This window comes from Cavia porcellus, unplaced genomic scaffold, assembly GCF_034190915.1.
Source record: "Cavia porcellus strain 051 isolate PalLab524CR breed Dunkin Hartley unplaced genomic scaffold, mCavPor4.1 scaffold_5, whole genome shotgun sequence".
Taxonomy (NCBI): Eukaryota; Metazoa; Chordata; class Mammalia; order Rodentia; family Caviidae; genus Cavia; species Cavia porcellus.
The window spans coordinates 54,124,853-54,142,797 of NW_026947488.1; the positions used below are offsets into that span (position 1 = coordinate 54,124,853).

The 17,945-nt window shown below is 33.9% G+C and overlaps 1 protein-coding gene across 13 annotated transcripts in view; it reads left to right on the forward strand.

The window, feature by feature from the left end:
* Positions 1 to 17,945, forward strand: part of Dock3 (dedicator of cytokinesis 3) — a 707,026-nt gene that overhangs the window by 338,038 nt on the left and 351,043 nt on the right. For all 13 annotated transcript variants that reach the window (XM_063248927.1, XM_063248931.1, XM_063248928.1 and 10 more), the window contains one exon: positions 2,061 to 2,157. In XM_063248927.1, coding sequence (XP_063104997.1) covers positions 2,061 to 2,157 — 97 coding nt within the window. The remainder of the gene's footprint in view (positions 1 to 2,060; positions 2,158 to 17,945) is intronic.

Here is a 17,945-nt window from a genome sequence, read left to right on the forward strand (position 1 = left end):
TCATGTTTTCTTTGCGCCAGAAAGAATTCTTAAAATTGTGTACCTCCTTTTCTTTCCAAAGAAATCATGCTAGATTTCAGAGCCTCCCCATTGTTTTTCATAGGCTAATATACCAAAATGCTCAATTTTGTGTGTCTTCTCTCAAACTCTCTATTTTGCTGGCTCTCTGTGGTGTAATCCTTGGCGAGATTGCTTGTTAGAAGGGGTAAGGTTTGTGAATCATTTGATTCCCAAATGTTATGTTCCAAGGAGCTTCTTGTTTGTTGGCTTTCTGATGAGGCCTGTTGTGTCATTAATAGTATCTGTATCTTCTCTTTGCTTCTAACCTCAACCATTTAAATGAACTGATTAACTCATTATTCTGGGTTCAGTGAGAAAGAAATGGGCTTCTTGGACAGTGTTTCACTTGGCTAATAGAGCTAGCTGATTACTTAGTATGCTTCATTTTCTAATGTTGAAGTAATTATGTGCCAGGAGTGTTTTCCTTGGTACTGAGCTGTGGCACTGTGAGGGAAGGGCAAGTCAAATAAAGCAAAACTTTGGTTTTTCCCTTGTTGCATTTGTTCTCAAACTTTTTGTTTTCTCTGTAGGTTGAAACTTTTCTGATGGATTTCTAGATTTGACAGAGCACTTTCATTCATGGGTAGTGATCAGAATCAATTTTTTTTATCATTGAAGGACAGTAGAAACCATGTATTATGGTACCTTCATGATGTCATCTCTGTAATGTTTTGTTCTTAATAAGGCCTTAGGGAGCTTTCACTTTAATCAGCTTGTATATTTGATAGATTCATATAGTGCAGCGGCAGTATGCCAAAAAAATTTTTTTTAAAGTCTATGGGAAGGTCACACAGAATGAAGCAATAAAACTGTTAAACATTTTAAAATAATTTGTATATTCATTGTAGCAACCAGTCATCTTTGAACACAGTGAATCTTTGTCAACTGTCTTCTTTAGTAATGAAATTATACTTAATGCTAATTTTGTGAAATATATTTTCTTATACTATTTCCAGGAAGATGTTTTCTTTGGCTGTCTGATCAGAATCTGTATAAACATTGTAAAAACAGTATTAAATCATGCCCCTGCTTTCAGCAACCTTTCCAGGAACTTTTCATTCATGTTTATCTATTGTACACTTTTGAATCTATAGTACTGTTTACAAATATCTGTAAATTCTTTCAAAATGACCTTTTGATGGCTGGCCCCAGCCTGTCATTTTTTCCCCCTTCATTTGGGAAATGTATTTTTTTCCCAATTCAGTGACATTCATATTTTTTCCCTTTGATAGTGACACCATATATGGTTGTCTCCATATGTTTTTCATGTCATGACTTTAGGTTGCTTTGGTCCTTCTATTCTTTGAGAAACAGCTTGCTGATCTTTATCCTAAATTGTGTCCAAGGCTATATCTCCCATTGCATCTTTCATTTCCTTCTTAGGTTTATCAGTGTACACGGCTTGTTATGAATACTTGTAAATCTGTGAAAAGAGCTCCCTGTCATTTTTGTTCACATATAAATCCTTAGCAGTTAATACAGGAATTGCCATCAAAGCAGATGAGGTAGGCTGAGGGAACCCAAGAAAGTTTGTTCAGTTCCATTACTAAACCGAATGCCTAAGAAAATGCAAAACTGACATAAAGGAGTACAAATAAAACTTTTCAAAACCCATTGGCTTCCTCCCTTCCAGATATTACGAGCATAGAAATAATAAGGTGATTTGTATTACAGAAACATTAAAGAGTACAGTCTTTAAAAACAAAACATAAAAAGATGAATGTTTAACGACTGTGCTTAAAAATGGATCCTAAAGGCATTATTTATAAAAGTACTATCAGGAGTTATATAGTAAAAACCAAATGTTTTTATATTACTAATGAAGTTAAGTTGCACCACAGCAGCATATTACTACAAAAAGACCTTTGATCAATTAGATGTACTTTTCTTTATATTCATATAAATTTAAGATTTGAATTAAAGACATTAAAAGTGTAGCAAAGGATATTCAAACATATTATCAAAGAAAATGTTTCTGTTTGTTGTGACTTTGGTTCTAGGCAGTATGAAACTGTGGTACCACTTGAAGATTCTATTGTGACTGAGGTTACAGCAACACTACAAGAATGGGCCAGTCTGTGGAAACAACTATATGTGGTAAGTAGTTATACTTTTCTAGAGTATTGAAGTTGTTGTATCAAGTTTTTTTTTAAAAAAACTTCACCTATACCAATTCTGTAGTTTGAAATTTCTGTAACTATTTTCAGTTTCCTGAATATTTACTTCTAAAATTAACCAAAGCCCAGTAAACTGAATTTTAAAAAAATTATCATATGCCTTACTTTGGTCGCTAGAATATAAATTTCACAACTCAGGGACCTTAGCTGTGTTTAGGATTGCTGTATCCTTGTATGTGTTAATAAAGTAGGGGTTTACTGAATGAATTAAAAACTTAAAAATTTCTTAACTTGTTTAAGATTCTAATGTTGGCTAGAAGTCAAGAAATTATAGTAACATCTTCTTACAGCTATTAAGCTTAAAGAATACATTATATACATTACTATGCTAAGCTAGCAAAGTGTAATGTGAAAATATAATAGAAATCCAATAAAGAAAAGTTAATAAAATCTTCCAGAATCCTGTAGAGTGGAGGGTGATTGGATATAAATAATTTAATATTTACTTTGAAAATAAGTTAACAGAATTTGGGTTCTGGCCAAAATAGACTTAAATACATTCCATTTATATTTGGATTCTGGACCAGTTGAATAATACATTTCATTTTACTTCTGCAAGTCATAACAAAAAGTTCTGGACAAAACAAATCACCTATCAGAAAACTCAAAAAGTTAAGGAAAAAATAGTACACTGGTTAGAGCAATAGTAAACTTACAGGATGTACATTGTCATGTTTTTCTTTTGAGACAAAAGATTTAATCTATGAGTTGTTTTTTCTAAACTAAAACTTAAGTATTCAGATTTAGTTATGGTTTTGGCATGTTGCAATAAAGAAGTAAGTTTTGGGTTCCAGTTTGGTATTTAGTCTTTAAAATGTTCTCACTGGACTAAGACATGCAAATCACAGTCCACAAAAGAAGTTGTTAAGTTGAGCCTAATAAAAACTGAAAGCTTTTGTCATGTGAAGGACTATTAGAATATGAAAAGATAAACCTTAGACTGCAAGAAAATCTTTGCAAATTACATATTCCTTTAAAGATTTGTAGAATGCACATAGAATATATAAAGAGCTCTCCAAACTGGCAAATATTAAAACAATTCTAGTAAAAAATGCCGAAGGGGATGTGTGAATAACCAGAAAGCACATCAGTTTTCCATTTCATGAGGCTTTTAGCTTAATGAGATACTACTGTTTAATCTGTTTCAATAACTGAAGTAGAAATTACTAATTTTACTAGTGAAGGTAGGGTGTGAATCTGAGTCTCTCATGTTGCTGATGAGAATGTAAAATAGTATAACACTTGGAAATAAATTTGTGTTTTCTTATAAAATCAAATATATTCTTAACATATGATCTAGCAGTCATATTGTGTATTTATCTTAGAAAAATAAAAGCTTATATTTATATAAAACCATGTAAATGAATGTTCATTGAAGAAGGTTTATTTGAACAAAACTGGGAACAGTCGAGCTATCTTGACTGCATAATATAACTGATTTTTATACAGTAGAAATACTACTCAGAAATAAAAAGAAGTGGATGATTGATACTTTGGATACCTGAGATCAACTGATCTCAGATGCATCATTCTGCATAAAAATTCAACTCCAGATGGTTCCATAGTGTATGATGCTTTTTATATAGCATTCTCAAAGAGACAGCATTTATAATAATAAATATGAGTCAGGGTTTACCAACGTATTAGGGTTGAGGGTCAAAGTGTGACTCTTCAGGTTTAATAATGAGGGAGTTCTTTTGTGGTAATGACATAGCTCTATAACCTGACTGTGGTCATATTTATTTGAACTACATGTGTGATTTTTCTATAGCTAAGCTAATAATATTGTAAGTCATTTCCTGGTTATGACACTATACTATAGTAATATAAGATTTAATTAATGTCATTAACTAATGTAATTAATGTGTGAAGTTGGGTAAAGGGTTTATGAAATTTTTTATATGTTTTTAAGTTCTTGTGTTAAACACATTCACGCACACACATTCAGTATTTGCCATGTGTTTAGTGATTTAAGACAAAAATGTCAATATGATTTTTATTTTCTTATCAATATCACACTCCATATGAACAAACTAAAGTCCATGGAAAGAAAAATTTGTGACTTTGGTGGGCTCAAAATATTTTGTTAAAACTGAAACCTTTCTAATATAATGTAATACTAGTCATCCTATAAATTTATAGTACAATCAGTGTGGAAGAGAATTTATTATAACATTGTTATTTATATTGATTATGAAAAGTAACTCAAAGAACTGTGTGTTGATATTAAATCATTTTTAGGGTTAGGATTTGTTGTTAATGATACTGAGTTAACAGGAGTTTTTGAATTGGACATAGTTTTAAAACTAATAACCAAAGAATCAAATAAATGATTAAAGTCAGATATTCTAAATGAGATGAAACAATTTTGTTACTGCAAATGTGAAAATTAAAGGTGGAACGTTTTTGTTTGCTCTTGGAAAATATTTTTGTATGTTTTGAGCAATTTGGATATCTGATTTTTTAAATTGTATAGTTATTTCATGACAATACAATCATACACTTGCAAAGCCATACAAAGAAAAGGGTTATTTTGGTTCATGTTTTCGAGGCTCAAGCCTAAAGTCAGACAGGCCTGTTGGTTTGGACCTCTGGCTAGGGCAGTATCTCATGACAGGAGCAGTTGTTAGAGCACATGATCACATCTCAAACCAGAAAACAGAGAAAAAGGAAAGGCCTATGATTCCATAGTTACTTTCGAGGATATTTCCCTAATGATTCCAGTCCATTCACTAGTTACCCCTTTCAAATATTCCCAGTGCCACTACTCTTGTGATCAAGTCTTTAATACAGACTTTGAAGGACAGCATTCATAGTAAAGCCACAGCAATCTGTAAATGTTATAAAACAATATACAGACCATATTTGTGATGAAGATTTTTCAATCTGAAGTGAGGTTTACTGTAAATATAAAAATATGTGCTGAATTTCAGAAACTTGAAGACATGAATTGAAGATCTCTAAGTACATTTAACAATATTGACTACATGTTGAAATACTTTATATGTGTTAGGTTACAGAAAATGTATTAAACTTAGTGTTTAGATTATAAAAGAAGACAGTTTTTAAAAACAAGATAAAATACTTGGACTAAAATATTTAGCAGCTCTGTAAAAAATTAATGATAAAGTCAAAAGTATGGAAATTGTCAAAAGATCAGTGATTACTAGGGGTTGAAGTGGGAAAAATGGGTAAAGCAGAGTATTAGGATAGTGAAAACATTACTACTGTAATGCCAAACACATTTCATTATACATTTGTACAAATCATAGAATGTATAATACCAAAAGCAAACTCTGATGTAAACTATTGCCTTGAAGTGTGTTGGTGTGAGTTCATCATTATGATAAATGCCCTAGTCTAGTGGGAGAGTGTGAGGATGGGGGAATGTATGGGAAGTCTCCCCAACTTCCTCTCAGCTTTACTATGAATCTGAAATTACTCTAAAGAAGTAGAAGTTCTAAGGTACTAATGTTACTCTTAAAACACTGGTAACATTGTTTGGATTTGGTTGAGCATTACTGAAATTTCAAGATTTCTGCAACACTGTGATATGAACATGTGACTTTAGTTGATGATGAACTCGTAGGTACTTCTAATGTTTTGTGGTTAGTTCTCTATATTCATAATTTAAGAAAATGTTAAATGTCAGTTAGAAATTAGTAAAAAAACTGATGTTACTCATTTGTATGCAAGGAACAAGGAATCTTAAACTTAGATTAAGAGGAAGATACATATTTTTCGAACATTTAGATATGTGTTAGCAATTTGTATATAAAGTGAAGTCTAATTACTAGTATTTAATAAACAACTTCTTAACAAGTTGAATTATTCTTGTAACAACTGTATGAAATATGAAATATACTCATTTTCTGACATATGCTGGAGTTGCCTTAATGTTGTTTACTTTTTCTTTAAATTAAGCTAATCAGTTGTAATTAATAGGGCAAAGAGCCTTGTGGCAGACTTATATGGTTCATTCTTATAATTCTTATAATTCATTAAAACAAATACAATTGATACAGTGCTTATTAATTTTGTAGTGATAACAGTACAGTTGTGTATTGCTTAATGATGGAGCTATGTTCCAGGAAATGCATCTTTAGTGATATTACTGTTTTATGAACATTACAGAGTATTCTTGCACAAACCAAAATGACTGTGAGTGATACAACATATGGGCCAATCTCTATGTGCAGATTGTAATTGACGAAAATTTATGACTGTAACTCACATGTTAAGTGCTTATCTGTTACTGTTCTTCATAATTTTGCACACATTACTCATTATAATTATCATCACAATCACAATCATTCTTTTTATATTACAGATTGGAAAGTGAACCCTAGGAAGAATAGGGAATGTATCCAAAATCATGTAGGCAATGAGTGCCCATCTAAACCCAAATACTACATGGATTCAACTCCAGGACTTTAATAAAGAAAATATTTTTGTCCTCTGAATTATCCTTTTTATACATCTCACATTTAGTTTATTATGTTTTTAGTAGTTGCTAGTGTTACTACCTTCTCACGTGGAAATTTAATGACTTAATTACAATCATTTCCATGGAATGCTCTAATATACCTTTCTTCCTTTGGCAAATATATTTATGATATAATCTTCTGTTTCATGTCTTGGTCAATACTTGAATATTTTATTTGTACCAAGAAGTGGATTTTAGGTGAAGTGTGTAAAAATAATAAAAACATTGATCTCAGTCATGAGAATATCTGAAGCTTTTCTTTAAAATTTTTGGTAACTTGATATGCATTTGTGAAGATAAATGTTGTATTGTCTACCATTAGAACCTTACAAGTTAAAATGATATATGATATTGTCTGTTACTGTAGCTGACAATAGCAGAAACTGTTTTTGGTAAGTCAGAGCTTCTATTTGATGTAATATTTTTGAACACTCAAATTTTGAAAAATCTTTTAATTATACTTTGAGGTTTATATACTTATTTTTCCAGATATATGAGAAAATGAAAATGGGAGGCTACACTGAGGAAAAAACAGTTGCAAACAATATTTTTTTTTAACTTTTTCACAGAAGTTTGACACACAGTTAAAAGTACTTTTTATGAGTGAAATTTTTTTGCCTTTTAAACATTTCTAGTCAATTGTTTTAACCTCCTGGAAACATGGCAAAGGTCAAGTGGTTAAAAAGATTAGGAAGCAACTGAGATCTTCAATTAATAGAAAAACAAAGAACTGATTTCAGAATCAAAACAGGTTTTGTTCTGTTTCAACAGAAAATAATCAATAATTAATCTAAGAGACAATTAATTACCTGAATGTCTTCCCAGAAGGAGTATTTATATTTAAAAATCAGAATGAACCTAGGCAACAACTGCTAAAGCCAAAATCGATTGAAATTTCACTGTTCCAGTCAAATTTTCAGCAGAGAACAGGTATTCTATCATGGCCAACTGATGTGAAGGTACATGAGGGAAGCTGGAATGAAGGTCATCCAGGAAGTACAGGTAACCAAGAAGGGGAAAAGCACACACAGAGAATCAGGTTACCTGAAGGGGAAACTCACCGGATCATACTTTAGAAAGGAAAGTATGGCTACATCTGGACTACAGCACTACCAAGTCCAGTGGATATGCCATCTTGGGAATAGGTTAGCATCCTAAGGGAAGGAACCAGTTCTGCAGCAGCACCTAGTAACTTGGAATAGACTTCTAAACTGTTCTCTCTGTCCCTGGGGGAGGGAACCCTGCCAGCAAGATCTTCCCTGATTAAAGTACCACACAATTACCTGACAGGGCAGAGACAGAGCTAGCACTGGTGTACGCTTGTATAAATAAAGATCAGTGCACAGAACTTATTTATGGTTTCAGAGTGGGTCACTGAGAGAGGTGTGCTTCAGAGACCCACATATTGCAGTTGATAAATCCTAGGAATGAAAAGGAGTTCAAGTAGTACCAGAGCAGGCACCCATTCATCATCATTCTTGCCAGTTCTCGCTATTCAGTGTTCACAAGGGAAACCCTCTCCCCTACCCAGAGTGCTAAGCACTCTGAACCTGGAGCAACACAGTGTTGACTTTGTATAGTATACAGAGGGAAATGGAGGCAAAGAACCAGAGACATGACTTAGCCAAAATTGTGCATAGAGGATCAAGCACAAGTTTAAATAGTGGCTTACCTGTAGTCTTTTAGAAAGTGAGCACAGAAGCAGGGAGTTTACAGACGAGGGAAGGGAATAAAGATGGCAAAACCCTTTTGGAAATGAATGAAAGATACACTGACCCTCATCCCCTTCAACTCAGTTGAAAGTGTATAGTCATGAGAGTAAAGCAATAGTCTCTTGTCTAGACACCCACAGAGGGAAAAATGAAACTGCAGGATGTGGCTTACAAAGGGGAGGTGGAACCAGACATCCATTTAGACCCCAAACGCTTTACTCATTGGCATGTAACAGAACAAATCATATGAGGGGCCAGCTTAAGAAGTTACAAGTGCACCCTATGGATTGAAATGGGAGTGAGGGGGAGTCACCTTGTGGATATATGATGCTTGGTTAAGTGGAGGTGCAGGAAAAGCCAGTCCCAGCAATCTGATCAGACTGCTTTCCCCACTCCAAGTCAAATCTCTGTTATCAGTGAACACAGGGAGAAGAGATCACTGGTTGAATTCAGACCTGTTTAAGTAGGACTGAGAGGATGCTTTAGTTTTTATTTTTTCACTGTGCTTTTTTTCTCTCTACTACATATACATATTGTATGTATGTATTTATGTGAAAAGATATATATATATATATATATATATATATATATATGAGAAAAGGGTGGAGTCTGTGAAGTGAAAAGGAGAATCAAAAACAGTGCTTTAATCTTTTGTGGGAAAATCAGGTTAAACTTCACCAACACTGTATGTAGAAGATTCAAGCATAAATGTACCATCATCAGGTTAACAGGTTTGATCTCCTTACAGCTTCCCTCCATTTCCAATTGTACTCCCCTCTCTTTGTCCCTCCTCCTGCTTCCACAAATATTCTCTCAAACTTTCTGTCCACCAGCCCTCAACCCATTTTAAAAATAATTTCACAAAGTATCTCTTTTATTTCATTACCTCTTTTTTCTCCTTGTTTGTGATGTATTTCCTTCTTTTTTTCTCTTGCTTTTTCCTTTCTTTACCCTCCACATCTCAGACTACTTGTCAGTAATATACCACAATTTATAGGATACATTGAAAAGTGTGATATTGAAACAAGTACATAATTGATGTACATAATTGATGTAAAATTGGCTCTGGAAATCCTAATTAACTAATAGTGGTTTTCCCCTTGTAACAAAGTATCTTAAGTATGATTCTGTTACATTGAGGGGGTTGAAAACGTGTATAAAAACCAAAATGACCAAAGCCAAGATCACATCACTGGGAAGTGGGCAGTAACAAGAGACCTCCATACCAGCAAATCTCTCCACCGTAATTTATCTTCAACCCTCAGCCCTCTCAAATAATGGAAACATGAGAAGGCAACAATATGCCCCCCAAATTTTTAACTCCCCAAGAGCTGATCCTATGGGCTTTGATGCAGAACCAAACGGCTGTAATATTTTAAGGGATAAAGGAAGAAACAAACAAACAAGCCACATTAGAAAGATGATCACAAGTTCAAAGATGATACAACTAAGCAAAAAAGAAACTTAACTACTAAAATGTTCGGTGAACTTAAATAGTATGCAAAGAGCAACTTGGGTGAAGTAACCAAGATGATATAAGACATGAATACCCATTTTAGTAAAGAATTAAGAGACCATGAAAACATAAACTGGAATCTAGGTCATATACAGATAGCAGAAATGACCAATGTGAGGACAAAATATCAGAACTGGAGGTTGATACAGGAGACCATATACTCAGAGATACTTAAAAAAGCAAGAGGCCATGGAAACTGAATCAAACAGTCGCTATTCCTATAACCTAAAATTTTAAGACTAGAAGAAAAATTAGAAAATGGCACAAAAGGTATAAAAATTTATTTATTGAAGTAAATAGCAGAAAAATTTACCAACTTGAGGGACAGAATTTACTTTTCAGGTAAACAAGGCATCTAGAACCCAGAATAGCCATGGTCAGACAATAACTTCTCCCATGGCACAGCAGAGTTAAAAATTTCAGAAGTCTAGTAGAAACAAAAAATTTTAAAAACTTAAGAGAAAATCGGCAAGTATACATAATTTATAAAAAAACAAACATAGTAAATTACAGGATATTTTTCAACTCAAAACTTAATGCCCATGCAAACTTGGGGTGAAGTTTCTTAAGCTTCAAAAGAAAATAACTTTTGGTGTGCCACCACTGCCACCTGTGGGCAGCCAGTGCAGGCAGAAAGACACAGCCAGATCCACCCCTGCGCATCTGCCAGCACCATTGGAAGGCTTACTTTCTATAGGCAGCCAGTGTGGGCAGGGAGACACAGCCAGATATGCCCATGAGCACCACCATTGGCCACCATTGGAGCCAGTGCCCACTGGGAAAATCAGACAAACACACCCCTGTGTGCCTGCTGCCATTGGGGGAGTCCTGGTGTAGACATGCAAGCTGAGAGAAGCAGCCCTGCTCCCAAGTACCCCTGACCATCAGGAAAGCCTTAGTGTAGCTGCATGGATCTGAATAAGCCCATCTGTGCCCAGCTACCTGCCAGGAAACTGGAGTTCAGAGAAACCCAGGTTCCTGTACTCATTTCCCTACACCATGGAGGGGCTGCCAATGTGGCAAGTGCCTGGGACCCCACAACAGGCTTTTTGGGAGGAACCCAGGAGAATGTCAAGACAAAGGAGAAAAAGGCAGTCTCAGACCTCCAACCCACACAGAAGAAGTCTGGGAGATACAGTCATAGAAGGAAATGGAAAATTCACACACCTGAAATCTCCAAGAGGATAGTAACTGAAGTAAGGAAACAACTTCATGAGACTGTAGAAATAATCAGATCAGAAATAATGTCCCAGTTAAAAAAAGAAATCACAAACAAGGAAAAATTGCTCAGCATATCTAAAGAATACATACATACAAAAAGGAGAGTCTAGGAAAATAATGGAAACCTAAAATGAGCAATATAAGAAGGAATTATAATGCATGAAACATTCAAAGAGATATCTGGGAAATTAAAAAGTCATTGAAAGCTGGAAAAACCCCTTGAAAGAGACTAAAGATAGACTTTCAGACTTCAAAAACAAGATTGTATCTAGTGATCATGAAAGGAAAAATCTCTTAGCATAAAAAACTGAAGGAATTAATGGAATCCAAAAAAGCACAATAGATACAATGAAAATAATAGGGAAGGAAATGCCTAAAAAGAGAACATGGTAACCACTGTTAATTTCGTATTAATTTGGAATTCTTGTGTTGTTTTCATAATTTTGTTAGGTTTATTTTTATTCTGCCTTGTTTTGTGAGATTTTACTGTGTCTGATGATATGGGCAGCTATTTTGAGGATACCATGGGATGTATTATGCTAACCATTATTAATTTTCTCTTACCTTGTTTTGAAGTCCTGTAATACTTTCAATTCTTTTGTTTTGATTGACTTTATTCTATTTGATTTTATTTTGTGTTATTGTATGGACAGTTATTTTGAAGAAAATAAGAGACATTATGGTAGCCATAGTTGATTTCCTATTACCTTGTTTTGAAGTCCTATATTGCTTATATTGTTCTTTATATGTTTTAAATATAAGCCCTTTTTCTTAGGGACATTTGGCTCAAATTCTTTTCCTATTCTGTGGCTTGTCTTTTCACTCTGTTGGTGATTTCTTTTGAAGTGCAATAACTGTGATAAGATGAGATCATAGTTGGTGATTCTTTGAAGTACTTCCTGTGCAGTTTGCAATTTATTCTTGAGCTCTCTAACTACCGCTGTGTCTTCAAGATTTCTACTTTGTTGTTCAGTAATTTAGTGTTTCTATTATATTTAGATCTCTGATCCATTTTGATTTTAGTTTATTGCGTAGTGACAGACATGAGTCTAGTTTTAGACTTGGGCAAATGGAAAGCCAGTTTTTCCAGCACCATTTGTTAAAAGAGTACTGGTATCTTTCTTTCAGTGAACATGCTTATTCCCTTTATCAAAGATAAGGTGGCTGAGTATCTTTGTAGTTGTGCCTCCATCTTCTATTCTGTTTCACTGATCCTGAGGTCTGTTTTTCGCCAGTACTATGGTGAATTTATCCCAGTAGCTTTGGTTTCAAGTCAGGAATTGTGATGCTTCCTGCCTTGCCTTTGGTACTCAGGATTGCCTTTGCTATTTCAGATCTCTTCTGTTTTCAAATGAATTTTAGAAATGTTTTCTGTAGTCTGTGAGCTATGTTAATGGTAATTTGATCAGGATTGCATTAAATCTGTATAACAGTTTTTGGAGTATGTTCATTTTTTCTATGATGTTTCTTCTTACCTAAGATCAAGGGTTATTTTTCCATTTTCTGATACCCTCTTAAGTCTCATTTCTAGAGTATTATTGTTTCCAATGTATAGATCTTTTATATCTATTGTTAGATTGATTCATAAATATTTCATTTTTTGGATGCTATTGTGAAAGTTGTGATTTCCATATTTATCTTTCAGTGAGTTTGTTTTTTGTGTACAGGAATGCTATTGATTTTTCAGTGTTGACTTTTTATCCAGCTATGCTGCTGACATCCTCTGTGTGCAGGGAGGGGTTACCAAGGTTTCCATCAGCCACCAAAGTACTGCAGGTGGTAGAAGGGTTCTCTGACACTCCCATGGGCTGCTGATGTATTATGAGGGTGGGGGTGGGGTGGTTAAAGATCTGAGCTCCTGAGGTCCTCAGGGAGTGGAGAGGATTGAGTGTAGCCCTCTGGGAGTAGAGAACAGCAGCTGATGATCACTTAGGCTGCTGAATTTGTATGGGTACTTAAGAGAAGTGGCAGAGGCACCCCTTGGCTGCTGAGGTGGTTTAGATATAGAGGAAGGTGCAGCCCAGGCTCCCCTTAGCTGCTGAGGTCACAGAGGCATGAGTGAGGGGTGGCCAGCAATCCAGTTGGCTGCCCTTTATTGTTTTTTTGACAGATCTTAAGAAATATAGGACAAAATTACAAGTTACAGTAAATTATTCAGAATCATTAAAAATAGAGGGAAAAGAAGAAAAATGAGGGGCTGGGGGTTTACCTCAGCAGCATAAGCGCCTGCCTTGCAAGTGTGCAGTCATGAGTTTGATCCCTGGTACCGATAAAAAGGACAAAGACAAACAAAAAAGAAGAAGAAGAAGAAGAAGAAGAAGAAGAAGAAGAAGAAAAACGCATCTTACAGCTACTAGACAATGCTAAGAAGACCAACTAATAATAATTAGAGTTAGAAACTAGAGGATAACACATGGAATGAAAAAAATCTGGTTACAGATATCATAATAGAAAAATATCCAGGAAAGCAAATCTTACTGAGCACCAACTACAGTGAGAAAAGAAGTTTCCCATGACATGTTTTAAGAAAAATTTTAGATGTCCAGCAAAAGAACAGAACTTTTAAAGCTGAGAGAAAAGCAAAAAATTCAATATAAAGGTAAACCCATTAGGAGTACATCAACCTTCTAAACACAAATTTTAAAGGCTACAAGAGTCTCGAGTAAAATATTTGAAGCACTAAAAGCAAACAACTTCCAATCCTCATTGAAATATCATACAAATTTTCTTTCAAAATAGATGGAGAAACAAGGACATCCCATTAAAATAACAACCAAAGAGATACATAAACACCAAACAAGCACTTAAGAAAATGCTTAAGAATATCCTAGACAGTGAACCAAAAAAGCCAATAATTCAGATGAAATTAATACATCAATTATAGCAAATAGATAAGGAAAGAAAAAAGGAAAAGAGGAGTCCTCCAGATAAAAGAATGCAGTGTTAGGAGTGAATCAACAACTTTCAATAATAACTCCTAATGACATCAGTCCCTCTTGAAAGATACAGGCTGGAACAGCAACAAGAAAATAGTGCCCAATAGTCTATTGGAGGTAATATTCAGGTAATGCATTGAATCCAAAAAGATATTTGTAGGCTAAAAGTTACAGAAGGGAAAAATAATACTTCAGGCACTAGAACATCCAAATCAATCAAATGGCAGTTTTACTCTCAAAGTATACTTCAGTTTAAAACTTGCCAGAAGAGGCATAAAAGATCACTACATACCATACTAGTCAAAGTAACAATATAGCCGGAAGAAATAACACTTGTAGATATGAATGCGTCAAATACTGGAGCCTCTATTTTCATAAGGTACATAAAGCATTACAGGCCTTCAAAACCAGACAATAGGAAAATCAACAATGGCTCCCATAATGTCTCTCATTCTCTTCAAAATAGCTGTCCATACCTTCACACATACTGAACTTGAATAATACAAAACAGACTAAAATCAAACAAAACAAAGGATAACAGCATTACTGGACTTCATAATAAGATGATAGGAAATCAGCAATAGCTACCTTAATGTCTCATTTTCTTCAAAATAGCTGTTCATACCATCACATGTAATAAAATCAATTCTTGTAAACTCTTTAAGAGAAGTTCTAGGCATGCATAAGCCTATACATGTACACCTGTTTTTTCTGTATTAGAAGGAAAAACAAAACAAAATGTAACAAATTATGAGAAAAACAAGAAGCAAAAGAGAATAACACAGAGCCCAAAACAGTGACAATATAAGGCTTTCAAAACGAGGTGGTAGGAAGATAACTAAGGTTGTTATTTTGCATAGTTATCTTCAAAAGTTACTCAGATTCTCAACATTCTATGCTACTACAACAGGATCATCTCAGCAGCACATTGAAATTTTTCCCAAATAGACCACATACTAATTCACAAAGCCTACTTAAATAAATACAAAAGAATCAAAATCACCTGATGTTTACCTTCAGACCATTGTGCTTTGAAATGAGAAATCAATCACTGAAGAAACTACAGAAAATTAATAAACATGGAAATTTAATATCACATTCCTGAATACCAATTGTGGCACAGAATAAATGAAGAAAAAAAATTAAAAACTGTTGCAATCATATGACAATGACAGTATAACACACAAGAGTCAGTTGGAATACAATAAAAGCAGTCCCAAGAGGGGAAGCTAATTGTAACCAATACTTCAGAAAAATAGAACAAGTTCAAATAAACTAATGCTGAAACTCAAGACACTTAGAAATAATGTAAATCTAGAACAGATTTAAGGAGGGAAGTCATAAGAATAGAATTTAATGAAATTGAAACTAAAAAAAAACAATAAAAAGAACAAAGGAGATGTTTATTGGAATGAGTAAGCAAAAGAGATGCTTAGAGTTACTGAGAGGAAATTAATGCAGTCAGAAATAAAAAAACAATTATAGTTGATACCATTACAAGACAGAAATTGGAAACAGCTATGAAAACTCATATTCTAACAAATCAGGAAACCTGGGAGTTTTTTGGTTAATTTATTGACACATTTTAGACATATATAATGATCACATTCATCATAAGAAATTAACTAATCATAGGGAATCATAATGTATTTTGATTCTTCTTTTTCTTCCCAATTCTGTTCCTTCCCTTCAACCCCCTTCCCCTCCTTATTTACCAAAAGCTTTGTTTCTATTTTTTTCCTTTACTCTTGTTTTTCTTTTATCTCGCTTCTTTTCCCTCTCTCTTCTTCCCTGTTCCTCTCCCCATTGGAACATTTTCTTCCTGCTTCCCAGTATGTGTTCTACAGTTTGGTCATTATTTACACTTTTGGCCACTCATACCAGAGAAACAATGTGATACTTAAACATGTGTCTGATTTATTTCACTGAAGAGTATGGTCTCCAGGTACATGTATTTACCTAGAAATGCTTCAGGTTATCAAACTGTATTTGTAAATATCGTATTGTTTGCCTAGTCTAAAAAACTGAGAGAGTAAATAAGATCCAGATGTACAGTAGATATTGTGAAAGGGAAAAGAAAAAGAAACTACTCAAAAGAAAAGAATGAATGGGTTAGGGAAAATGAGAACAAGGAAGAAAGGAAAATATACACACACAAGATACATAACTATACTACTGCCTGTTAATTCATCACAGAGAACAGTTTGTGCTTTCATTGTTTTGATCTTTCTTATGCCTATGTCTTGTAATCTGAACAACTCCTTTGAAGATAACAGTACACAAAATATTAACCAGTGTTAATTACCTGTTACTGTGTTTTTAAATTCTGTATCATTGATTTTATTCTTTTTTTGTTTTCAAGTTTTAAAAAAAAAAGGAAATGCCTCAAGTTGATCCTGCTTTATGGCAGAGCAGTGCTCTATTGTATAAAATTGGGTGTTTAAAATTTGAGGGTCTGGTTTTTTTTTTTTTTTTTTGAGTTCTTTATATATTCTAAATGCTGTTTGAGGAACAGCTGGCCCCAGTTTTTTCCCCACTCTGTGGGTTGTCTGTTCACTATGTTGTTACTTTCTTTTGTTGTTCAAAAACTCTAAGAAAAGAGCCCAATTGTTAGTTGTTTGTGATATTTCCAATTGGGTTTTTGTTCATAAAGTCTTTGCTCCTACCTACATTTTTAAGAGTTGTATTTATTCTATCTTCCAGAAGATTTAGTGTTTCTGTTTTAATATTTAGGTTTTCTATTCATTTCAACTTTTGGGTAGTGCATTAGTGAGAGACATGGCCTAGTTTTAACTTTTGGCATGTGGATAACCAGATTTTCCAGAACCATTTTTAATTCAGAGGTTGATTTTTCCAGTGAAGATGTTTGGCCCCTGTGTCAAAGATAAGGTGACTGTTGATAGCTGTTTCTGTTTCTTCTAATCTGTTCCATTGGTCCTTAGTAAAATTTTTCCAGTATCATTATGGATTTTTTAAAAAAATTTAAAAACATTTTAATCATAGTAACTTTGTAGTATTAATTTCAAGTCAGAGTTTGTGATGCCCCCATCTTGCCTTTGTAGTCCAGAATTGTTTTTGCTATGGTAGGTCTCTTATAGTTCGAAATGAATTTTAGGAACTCTAAATTCTCTAGTTCTGTGAGGTATGCTTTTGGTATGTTGAGATTGCCTTAAATCTGTATAATAATTTTTAAAATATGGTTGATTTCACTATATTGATTCTTCCAACACAAGAACAAGAGGTATCTTTCCATTTTCTGATACCCTCTTTGATCTCCTTTTTCAGGATGCTGTAGTTTTCAATGTAAAGGTTTCTGACTGATTCCTAAGTATTTCATTTTGTGAGACTGTCTTGAAAGGTGTAATCTCTTAATTTCTCTCTTAGTAAATTTGTAAATTAGTAAATTTGTTATTTATTTACAGGAATGTTGTTAATTTTTGATATTTGACTTTGTATTCAGCTTGTGCTACTGAATTTGATCATTAAAGTCTTCTGGTAGGGTTTTGGGGTTTCTATGTAGAGTATCATGTCATCCGCAAATATGATAATTTAACTTCTTCCTTTCTTGTCCTTATTATTTATTTCTCTTGCCTAATTGCCTGGCTAGTGTTTCCAGAACTATGTTGAATAGGAGTGGATATACTCGTCTTATTGTTGATTTTAGAATGAAAGTTTTCAGTTTTTGATCATTTAGTATGATGTTAGCTATTGGTTTGTCATAGATGGCATTTATCAGATTGATACTATGATCATGTATTCCATTTTTCTGTAGAGTTTTTGTGTTAAATGAGTGAAGGACTTTGCTTTTTTGTGTGTCTGTTGAGATTATCCTGTGTT